The sequence below is a fragment of the Macaca mulatta genome, chromosome 19 (assembly GCF_049350105.2).
Source record: "Macaca mulatta isolate MMU2019108-1 chromosome 19, T2T-MMU8v2.0, whole genome shotgun sequence".
Lineage (NCBI taxonomy): Eukaryota > Metazoa > Chordata > Mammalia > Primates > Cercopithecidae > Macaca > Macaca mulatta.
This window is the reverse complement of record NC_133424.1, coordinates 56292014-56304143: the sequence shown is the minus strand read 5'-3', so window position 1 is coordinate 56304143 and position 12130 is coordinate 56292014. Positions and strand designations below refer to the sequence as shown.

Below are 12130 nucleotides of genomic sequence, written 5' to 3'. Positions count from 1 at the left end.
CACTGCTCAGAAAGAAAAAAAAAAAGATTCAAAATATGACTGCTGATCGACAGAGTTCACCCGGGAACTCTGATGGGGATGTATGGAAAAGATAAATTTTGCTTTCATGCCTACTACCACAACATCCACCCTGCAGCCCATGGATCAAGGATTAATTTCAACTTTCAAGTTTTATTTTTTTAAGAAATACATTTCATAAAACTCTAGCTGCCATAGATTGTGATTTCTCTAATGGATCTAGGCAAAGTGAATTGAAAAGCTTCTGGAATGGATTTAACATTCTGGATGCCATTAAGAACATTCCTGATTCATAGAAAGAGGTCAAAATGTTTAACAGGAGTTTGGAAGAAGCTGATTCTAACCCTCACAGATGACTTTGAGGGGTTCAAGACTTGAGTGGAGGAAGTAACTGCAGATGTGGCAAAAATAGCAAGAGAACTTAAATTAGACATGGAGCCTGAAGATGTGGCTGAATTTCTGCAATCTCATGATAAAACTTTAATGGATGAGGAGTTGCTTCTTACAGATGAGCAGCTAAAGTGGTTTCTTGAAATGGAATCTACTCCTGGTGAAAATGCTGTGAATGTTGTTGAAATGAAAGCAAATAATTTTGAATAGTACACAAGCTTAGTTGATAAAGCAGCAACAGGGTTGGAAAAGATTGACCCCAATTTTGAAAAAAGATTCCCTGTGAGTAAAATGCTATCAAACAGGATCGCATGCTACAGAGAAATCTTTTGGAAAGGAAGAGTCAATTGATGTGGCAAACTTCATTATTGTCTTTTTTTTTTTTTTTTTTTTTTAAGACAGTCTTGCTCTGTCACCCAGACCGGAGTGCAGTGGCGTGATCTCGGCTCGCTGCAACCTCTGCCTCCCGGGTTCAAGCACTTCTTCTGCCTCAGCGTCCCAAGTAACTGGGACTACAACTGTGCACCACCACGCCCAGCTAATTTTTTTTTTTTTTTTTTTTTTTTTGAGACAGAGTCTCTCTCTCTCGCCCAGGCTAGAGTGCAGTGGCACGATCTCGGCTCACTGCAGCCTCCACCTCCCGTGTTCAAGCAGTTCTCTGCCTCAGCCTCCAAGTAGCTGGGATGACAGGTGCCCGCCACCACGCCTGGCTAATTTTTGTATTTTTAGTAGAGGCAGGGTTTCACCATGTTGGCCAGGCTGATCTTGAACTCCTGACCTTGTGATCCACCCACCTCGGCCTCCCAAAGTGCTGGGATTACAGGTGTGAGCCACCGTGCCAGGCTAATTTTTGTATTTTTAGTAGAGACAGAGTTTCACCATGTTGGCTAGAATGGTCTCAATCTCTTGACCTCGTGATCCACCCACCTCGGCCTCTCAAAATGCTAGGATTACAGGCATAAGCCACTGCACCTGGCCCATTACTGTCTTATTTTTAGAAATTGTCATAGTCATCCCACCCTTCAGCAACACTGATCAGTCAGCAGCCATCAACATCAAGGCATTACCTTCCACCAGCAAAAAGATTATGACTCTCTGAAGGCTCAGATGACCATTAGCATTTTTTAGCAATAAAGTATATTTAAATTAAGGTATGTACCTTAATTTTTAGGCATAATGCTATTACACACTTAATAGTACAGTATAAACATAACTTTTCTATGCACTGGGAAACCAAAAAATTCATGTGGCTCACTTTACTCCAGTATTCTCTTTATCGTGGTGGTCTGGGGCCAAGCCAGCAATATCTCCATGGTCTGTCTGTATTTGGAAATATTTGAGAACCTCTTCTTTTTGAGTTCTAAGCTAATTGTAAAGGCTCAGAAAATATACATTGTTTTACATTAATCCTTTGTAATTTATAGATGCTTTATAGCACAGAATGTTATTCTGATAAATATGATGTAATCATTTGAACAGAATGTGTAGTCTGCAGTTTGGGAGTATAATGTTCATTTGGTTTAATTTGGTTAATCTTGTTCAAACTTTTATGCCTTTGTGGATTTATTTTTGATGTTCCTATCATAGTTACCAATAGAGAGTGTTGAAATCTCTAACTTTAATTTCAAATTTGTCTCTCCTTTAATTCTGTTGACATTTATTTTATATTTTTTGAAACTATGTTATTAGGTACATACAAATATAGGCCTACCATTGTATTCTTGCTGAATTGCAGAATATGACCCTCTTTATTACTTACAATACTTCTTGCATTAAAATCTACTTTATCTGTTATTAGTATAGCTATGTCTGTTTTCTTCTGAATACTGTTTGATAGATTTTTCCATGTTTTTAAACACACGTGTCTTTACATTTAGAGAACGTTTCTTGTAAGCAGCCTAATTGATCCTATTTTTCTTTTTAACCTAATCTGCTAATATTGGTTTTGAATTGCAATGGTTAGTTCATTTACATTTACTATAATTACTTTGGTTTAAGAATGCCATCTTGCTATATGTTTTCTGTTTGTCTCATTCTTTAGTTTTTAAATTGCTCTTTTCCTGACTTTTTTGTATAAATTCAGTTTTTTTTTTTTTTTTATTCCATTTCATCTCCTCTGTCAATTTTTTGTTGTTGTTGTTTTGGGTTTTTTTTTTTTTTTTTTTGGAGATGGGGTCTCCCTCTTGCCCAGGCTGGAGTGCAATGACTCGATCTCGGCTCATTGCAACCTCCACCTCCCAAGTTCAAGCAATTCTCCTGCCTCAGCCTCCCGAGTAGCTGGGATTACAGGCACCCGCCACCATGCCTGGCTCATTCTTGTATTTTTAGAAGAGACGAGATTTTCTCATCTTGGCCAGGCTGGTCTCGAGCTCCTGACTTCAGGTGGTCTACCCTCCTCGGCCTCCCAAAGTGCTGGGATTACAGGCATGAGCTACCATGCCTGGCCTCGTCTATCAGGTTTTTCAATTGTACATGTTTGTATATTCTTTTGTTTTATATATTTATTTTTTGAGACAGGGTCTTACTCTGTTGCCCAGGTTGGAGGGCAGTGGCATAGTCTCGGCTCACTGCAACCTGCACCTCCCAGGTTCAAGCAATTCTTCTGCCTCAGACTCCCAAGTAACTGGGATTACAGGCATGCCACCAAGCCCAGCTAATTTTTGTGTTTTTAGTAGAGACGAGGTTTCACCATGTTGGCCAGGCTGACCTCAGGTGATCCACCCACCTCAGCCTCCCGAAGTACTGGGATTACGGATATGAGCCACCACTCCTGGCCGCTGAGATATTATAATATAATATGTGTCTTTAATAGAGTCCCCATAGTGCAAGGACCTTTCAGTAGTCATTAATAGAGGTTAATATGTTAACTCCATTAACCTCCTTGCTCATCATTTTTGCTTTTATTGTCATTCCTCGATCCTATATTACAAGCCCCATAAAACATTATTATTTTCATTGCTTTAAATAATTCATTTGTTTAGTCATATCAGTCATGTCTTTACTCCATCTACAGCTGTTCATTGCTTGTTTGCATATTCATGCTTCCATCTGGGATTACTTTCCTTTAGCCTAATGCTTTCTTTTAGTATTATATTGTGGATCTATTGATAAAGAATTCTCTTAGCATTTGTTTCAACAAGTATTTAGTTCACCTTTATTTCTGAAAAATTTTTCTCTGGGTATAAAATTCAGAGTTCTCAGTTTTTTTCTTTCAGCACTTTAAAGATATACGTTCCATTCTTTAGGCTATGATAGTTTCTATTGAGAAGTCAACCATTTTTCTTACTGTTTTCTTATAGCTGACAGCTTTTTTTTTTTTAACTATGTGGTTTTAAGTTATGTTTTTCAATGTTGTTTTTCAGCAGTTTGACTATGATATCTCTAGGTGTGAATTTCCTCATTTTATTTTGATTAGGTTTGACAAGTTTTTTATTTATATATCAAGGTATTTCCTGAGCTTTGGAATGTTTTTGTTCATTATTTCTTTAAATAATTTTTCTGTCCCATTCTCTCTTATTTTCTTCTAGATGTTCAGTGTCACATTTTCACTGTTTCTTGAATTTTTCTTTTCAATTGTGTTCTCTTTTTTTCCCCTCTCTGCATAAGATTGTTGTTAATTTGAGGCGCAGTGCATTGCCTCAGACTTGTAATTCCAGCTACTTGGGAAGCTGAGGTGTGAGGATCACTTGAGCCCAGCAGTTTGAGGCTGCAGTGAGCTATGATCATACCACTGCACTCCAGCCTGGGTGACAGAATAAAACCCCATCTCTAAAATAATAATAATAAACATAGAGGATTTTTTGAAAGAAACATCATTGTAAATTTGACTTAATGTTGCATAATAAGCTCTTTTTTTGAGACGGAGTCTCCCTATGTCACCCAGGCTGGAGTGCAGTGGCACGATCTCAGCTCACTGCAACCCCCATTTCCCCAGTTCAAGTGATTCTTCTGCCTCAGCCTTCCAAGTAGCTGGGATTACAGGCGAGTGCCACCACACCTGGCTAATTTTTGTATTTCCAGTAGTGACAGGATCTCACTATGTTGTCCAGGATGGTCTCAAACTCCTGACATCAAATGATCCACCTGCCTTGGCATCCCAAAGTGCTGGGATTACGGGCATGAGCCACTGCACCCAGCCCAATAAGCTCTTAATTAATTTTATAATTCTAAAATATTCATGTGATTGTCTTTTCAGATCTGATACTCTATTGATTTACTCCATTTTGCTCATCTTTTCCTTTCTTTTCTTTAGCATGTTAATCACATTTTCAAGCCCTTGTCTGCTAGCTCCCATATCTGGATTCTTTGTGAGTCTGTTTCTGTTTATATTTTGTTTTCTCCTGCTCATTAGTAACTTTTTCCTGTTTTTTTCATGTTTAGCAGTTATCATGTGTTGGCATAATCTATTATATGTTATAGAGACTCTGGATTATGTTATCTTCCTTTAATGAGTCTACTTCAGGGTTTTTCACCCTTGACACTGCTGACATATTTGGCTACCTAATTCTTTGTTTTAGGGACTTTCCCGTGCATTGTACATTGTTTAGCAGCATCCCTGGTCTCTTCCCACTAGATACCTTAACACCTCTGCCTACATTATGACAACCAAATGTGTCTCCAGGCATTGCCAAATGTTCTCTTAAGAACAAATTCATTGCCTGTTCAGAACCAGTGATCTACACAATGGTTTTTAATATCTACCTTATTTTCCATTATGTGAATACACAGTCATTTATTTAATTAACTACCCATCTTTGTATCTTTAGATTTTTCTCCAGCTTTTTTCATTACAACTAATATGTATCATCACATTCCTTTATACATCTTCAAGCACATTTTATAATTATTTCCTTTGGACAGAGTCTCAGAAATGACCTTACATGGTTAAGTTCTTCTTATGCAGAGATTTGCCTACATGTATTAATGCCCTTGATTTTCACAAGTCTACAGGACACCATAAGAATGCACTTTGCCCTACAACCTCACTAATATGTGGTATATCATCAACCTTTTAAATCTGACAACTAAATGCCTGTAAAATGACAGTATCTTATTGCTTATAAACATCATCTCTTCAGTAAAGTTACGTATCTTTTGGCAGGTGATGCCTTGATTACCTAGCTTTGGCTTCTCTGAACTCTGCTTCTCTGGTAGAGGATACCTGAAGAGATCTAGCATTTCTAAAACCATGGCCCAGGTGAGTAGATGTCTCTTTTGCTTTTCTGACATATTGTGATTGTTTAATTCATGTAATATTTTCATTTTTTATCCTGAAACCTCCTATCTCAGAAAGCTGTCTCTTGGAACCTATTTCACATTCCTCCTCATTTGCCCTCCTTTTTTGAACTGATTTTCACAATCTTCTGTATGTTCAGTCTTCTGTCAAGAGCAGTGAACTAGTGACTTTTTCTTTGCCTACTCATAAATCTTGCATCCTCCTGTGCACTTTCATAATTTTCTGAGCCCTTCTTGCCTTTTAAAAATTGCATGGCAGTATTTTAGAATTTTCTAAACTCTTTTACTACTAAGATATACACTTTTAGTTTATCACTATTTTTAATATAGATGTCCTCTCCCTACCCCTATTATTGGAAAATAGCATTTGTTTTTTCATTTTCTTCCAGACCTTGATTTCACAACTGAAAGTGACAAGTTGTCTTCAGAAAAAAGAAATTATGAGGTAAATGCATACCATCAGGAGACACTGAAAAGAAAGAAAACCTTCAACCTTATGAGGTTTATTTTCAGAAATGACCCACGGTACACAATTGAATTTGGGAGACAATAGGGACCTAAAGTGGGATGTTTTAGTCAAGTGATATTCAGAAAACATAAATCCCTTCCCCTACATCAGAGAAATAACACAAAAGAGAAATCATATGCGTGTAAGGAATATAAGAAGGGCTTTAGAAAATAGTCACACCTTACTGAACACCTGAGAGACCATACTGGTGTGAGACCCTATGAATGTAATGAATGTGGAAAAGCATTTGTAGTTTCCCAGCATTTTATTAGACATTGAAAAATCCACACTGATTTGAAACCCTATGAATGCAATGGATGTGAGAAGGCCTTTAGGTTTTATTCACAGCTTATTCAGCATCAGATAATTCATGCTGGTATGAAACCCTATGAATGTAGGCAATGTGGGAAGTCTTTTAGACTTTATTCTCACTTATAGAACATCAGAAAATTCATATTGGCTGGAAACCCTTTGAATGTAAGGAATGTGGGGAAACGTTTAGATTATATCGACATATGTGTCTGCATCAGAAAATTCATCATGGTGTGAAACCCTATAAATGTAAAGAATGTGGAAGGGGTTTTGGTCATCATTCAGGTCTTTACCAACATAAGAAAATTCATTCTGGTGAGAAACCATATAAATGTGAACAATGTGAAAAGGCCTTTGTTCGCAGCTATCTACTTGTTGAACATCAAAGAAATCATACTGGTGAGAAACCTCATGAATGCATGGAATGTGGAAAGGCTTTTAGTAGGGGCTCAAGCCTTCTTAAACATAAGAGAATTCATAGTAGTGAGAAACTCTATGATTGTAAGGATTGTGGAAAGGCCTTTTGTAGAGGCTCTCAACTTACACAGCATCAGAGAATTCATACTGGTGAGAAGCCATATGAATGTAAAGAATGTGGGAAGACTTTTAAGCTTCATTCATATCTTATTCAACATCAGATAATTCATACTGATTTGAAGCCATATGAATGTAAGCAATGTGGGAAGGCCTTCAGTCATGTTAGAGACCTTAAGACACATCAGTCAATTCATGCTGGGGAGAAACCCTATGAATGTAAGGAATGTGGAAAAACTTTTAGACTTAATTCTCAACTAATTTATCATCAGACAATTCATACTGGTTTGAAACCCTATATATGCAAAGAATGTAAGAAGGCCTTTCGTTCTATCTCAGATCTTTCTCAACATAAGAATTCATACTGGTTAAAAACCCTATGAATGTAAAGAATGTGGTAAGGCATTTAATCGTAGTGATCGACTTACTCAACATCAGAGAATTCATACTGGTGTGAAACCACACAAATGCAAAGAATCTGGTAAGGCCTTTAGTCATTGCTATCAACTTAGTCAACATCAAAGATTTCACCGTGGTGAGAGATTCTTAATGTAATAAGAGGGAAAGCCTTTAGCCATGGCACATCTTTTACCGTTGTCACTATTATGATGCTATAGTGAAGATTTTTTTTTTTTTTTTGAGACGGATTCTCACTCTATTGCCCAGGCTGGAGTGCAGCGGCACTATCTCGGCTCACTGCAAGCTCCGCCCCCCAGGTTCACGCCATCCTCCTGCCTCAGCCTCCAGAGCAGCTGGGACTACAGGCACCCGCCACCATGCCTGGCTAATTTTTTGTATTTTTTTTAGTAGAGATGGGGTTTTGCCATGTAGCCAGGATGGTCTTGATCTCCTGACCTCATGATCCACCTGCCTTGGCCTCCCAAAGTGCTAGGATTACAGGTGTGAGCCACCACGCCCAGCCTATAGAGAAGATTAAACTAGTTAATATAGAATATAAACACTTGGAAAGGCATCTGGCACATAGTATTTGCTTACTAAATATATTATTTTTATGATAATTGTTAGAATTACTAAAAATAAATTTTATAGAAGGAAGACCTATGAGCGTGATATTTTGAAAATGTTCTATCATCACTTCATATAATTTTTTCTGGACAAAATCCTGTAGAATATATTAAATGAGAAATTTTTAAATTCAAAATTCATACCCCTGAAGATTAATGCTGGAATAAATACTGTGTATTTACTGAATAATGAAAGTATAGCTGTTGAAAATTAGAGAGTGGTTTAAATAAATTTTTTCACAAATTTTGTAATACAGATAACATACATTTGACATCCTCTACAATTAAAATAAATTAGAAATGAGCAGTTAGGTAGCCAAAAGACAGATATTAACTTGGAAAAGTTTCCCCAAGTTTATGAAAATGTTAAGATTTACATACTTAGAGAAAAGGTAACTGTTTACATTGGTGCAATGAAGGCTTGTTTGCCCCTCACCTAGTTTTAGTACATCTGATGTCTCTCTTTTTTATATGTATATACTAACACATATATACACACAAATACATATATACCCATACATGTCTCATATCTATGTATATACATAGACATATATATCATACTTATTACACATGAATATATATATATTACATACATAATTTTTCCTGTTTTTTGAGCGAATATTTTAGGTATCATTCACCTCTAAAAAGCAACGTACAACTGCTAGGATCAAAATTAATCTTCTAGATGTCTACTTAACTATTGTCATAAAAAATTAAGTAACCCTATAATGTCTTAAAATATTTACTCCATTTGCAAATTTCTTCAATTTTTAAAATAATGGCTTTTAGACTGGCTTTTTTACAAGCCAAGAACTAAACTAATCTCATATATTTTATATGATTATGACTTATTAAGTCTGTTTTAGTCAAGAGCCTACCCTTCATCATTTTGTGACATAGACTTTTAGAGACTTTAGATTTGACCTAAATAGTGTTGCACATCCTGTGTTTGTCTTATTGTTTCTGAAGGTGTGATTAACTTGTTTCTTTGTCCTCTATATTTACTGTGACCTGGAGGTTATGATTAGAGGCTTGATTGGGTTTCAGATTAAATATTTTTAAAAGACTACTTCATAGATAGTATTGTGTACTTAATATTGTAAAATGTCAGGTGGCCTACAAGTGAAACTATGTTTTATCCCTTGATTCATGTATTGACCACCAGCTCCTTCCATTGTATGGGTGAATTTTTTCTTTGCAATTAAATAAGTAATCCATGGAAAGTCATGTTGGAAATTTAAACAGTCTTCTGTATTCTATTTTTAGAGATGGGGTATTGCTATGTTGCCCAGGCTAGAATTCAGTGGCTATTCACAGATGTGATATAGCACACTATAGCCTTGAACTCCTGGGCTAAGGCAATCCTCCTGCCTCAACCTCTGGAGTAGCTGGGACTATAGGCACACAGTGCTACGTCCAGTTGCTTAAAGAAATTAAGATGAAAATCCTCATCTTTTATATTTACCCAAATATTTACTATTTCCCATGCTCTTTATTTCTTTCCAGAGATCTGACTTTTTCTCTGGTGTCATTTCCCTACAGTTTGAGGAACTTAACTTAGCATTTCTTGGAGTGAATATCTGCTGGTGATGAATTTTCATAGTTTCTTTTATTGAAATGCCCTTATTTTTTAAGGATTTTTTCTAGCTATAGAATTCTGGGTTGGCAGTTTTTTGGAGATATATGAATATATATGTGTGTATACGCACACACACAAAGAATACACACACATATATATACTTATAAAGGTAAAGAGATATACATTGTTTCATATATATAAAAATCACTGACTTCCGGTCTTCAGGTCTCCATAGATTGCAAGAAGAAGTCATTTGAATTGTTTTTTCTCTGTATGTAATGTGTCCTTTTTCTCTGGGTGCTTTCCAGATTTTCTTATTACCTTTGGTTTTCAGCTGTTTGAATATGATGTGCCTAGGTATGGTTTTCTTTGTGTTAATTCTGCTTGGGATACTCTGAGCCTCTGAAACTTGTACACATGTGCCTTTCACCAAATTCCAGAAATTCTTGGCCATTATATCTTCAAATATTTTTTCTGCATTTACTCTACTCATACATTAAGTCTTTTGGTACTGTCCCACAGGTCACTGTCTTTGTTATTTATCTTCAGTAATTTTTTCCTGTTCTTCAGCTTGGACAACTTCTGTTACTCTATTTTCAAGTTCACTTATTCTTTTTTTCTATCATTTCAGTTCTGCTGCCAAGCCTATCTATCAAATTGTTTAATTTCAGATATTGCATTTTTCAGTTCTAGAATTTTCCTTTAGTACTTTTATAGTTCCTATTTCTTTACTAAGATTACCTATGTCTTCATTGCATGCATCTTTTCACAAGGCTTTTGAGTCCTGTTAAAATCCTCTATATATTGATTCATACTAGAAAAATATATAAAATCATTTTTATGAACTTACACTGTGAAAAGTTTTCATTTCAATGAATGTTCCTATTATTTTGACTAGGTCACAAAAAAAGCTTTTCCTTTCCTTGGAGTTTCAGATTTTGTTTATTCATACGCAATGTGATACTGGTAAGAAAAAAATCACTGTCTTTTTTTCCTTGATTATTAAATGTTTGGGAAACTTTCCTTAAAGGAAGTCTTGAACCGGAGTTCGAAGTACAAGAAATCTTTGTAAATCTCTTACACCATTAAACAGGTGAGCATTGGGAAAGAACATAAGATAAATTGTTCTCTATTTCTGTTTTGTTTTGTTATGTTTTTTGAGATGGAGTCTTGCTCTATCACCCAGGCTAGAGTGCAGTGGCGCGATCTCAGCTCACTGCAAGCTCCACCTCCCGGGTTCATTCCATTCTCCTGCCTCAGCCTCCCAAGTAGCTGGGACTACAGGTGCCTGCCACCACACCTGGCTAATATTTTGTATTTTTAGTAGACACAGGGTTTCACCATGTTAGCCAGGATGGCCTCGATCTCCTGACCTCATGATCACCCACCTCAGCCTTCCAAAATGCTGGGATTACAGGCGTCAGCCACCACGCCTGGCCTCTGTCTTTTAACAGTTCCATGAAGTAGTCATGATTCATAATATTTACATGTATATACTTCATAGGTATACTCTTTATACAGTAGAGCAAAGCAGTTAGGGAGACATCAGTCTCTTGCATTAAAATTTCAAGGAATTCAGATTTTTAACCTAATACAGCTGGTGTATCATCTATTGTGATAGAAATATTTTTTCATACCTAACAGAAATTTTTCTTTGACAGATTGGAATGTAACCTTGTATGGCCACTATGGAGAACAGTATGAAGGCTCCTCAACAAAACCTATGAAGAGGAGTAACCACACGGTCCAGCAATCACACCCAGACATTTATCAAAGGACAGGATATCCATATATCCAAGAGACATCTACATCCCCATATTTATTGCAACACTATTTATAATAGCTAAGACATGAAATCAACCTGGGTGTCCTACAACAAATGAATAGATAAAGAAAATGTGGTATATATATATACACAGTGGAGTACTAAGCCATAAAAAGAATGAAATTCTGTCATTCACAAGAGTTATTCAAGGTTATAGTCAGAAAACCTTTAGCAAAAATTAATACTGGGGAAATCTATTTCATTTCACTTCATACCAGGAAAAAAAGCAAGAATGTCCTTCATTACTGCTTCTTTTAAATTAGTAGTAGAGCTCCTGTCCAACACTTTAAAGCAGTGGTTCCCAACCTTTTTAAAGGCACCAGGGACCGATTTCCTGGAAGACAATTTTTCCGTGCTCTGGGGCCAGGGAAGGGATAGTTTTGGGATGACTCAAGCACATTACATTTATTGTGCACTTTATTTCTATTACTGTTGCGTTATAATATATAATGAAATAATTATATAACTCACTATAATGTAGAATCAGTGGGAGCCCTGAGCTTGATTTCCTGCAAATAGACAGTCCCATCTGGGGGTGATGGGAGACACTGACAGATCAGCAGGCATTAGATTTTCATAAAGAACACACAACCTAGAACTTTTGCATGCACATTTCATGATAGGGTTCATGCTACTATGACAATTTAATGCCTCCACTGATCTACAGAAGGGGACCTTAGTCAGTAATGTGAGTGATGGGGAGT

General features: G+C 36.5%; 1 protein-coding gene across 1 annotated transcript; it reads left to right on the top strand.

The window, feature by feature from the left end:
* The first annotated feature begins 5596 nt into the window (after positions 1-5596).
* Positions 5597-7683, top strand: ZNF404 (zinc finger protein 404). Its single transcript, XM_077979919.1, is given in 4 exon segments — positions 5597-5605; positions 6008-6584; positions 6587-7349; positions 7351-7683. Coding segments are annotated over 4 exon segments (1551 nt in total). The 3' UTR covers positions 7553-7683.
* Positions 7684-12130: the final 4447 nt, after the last annotated feature.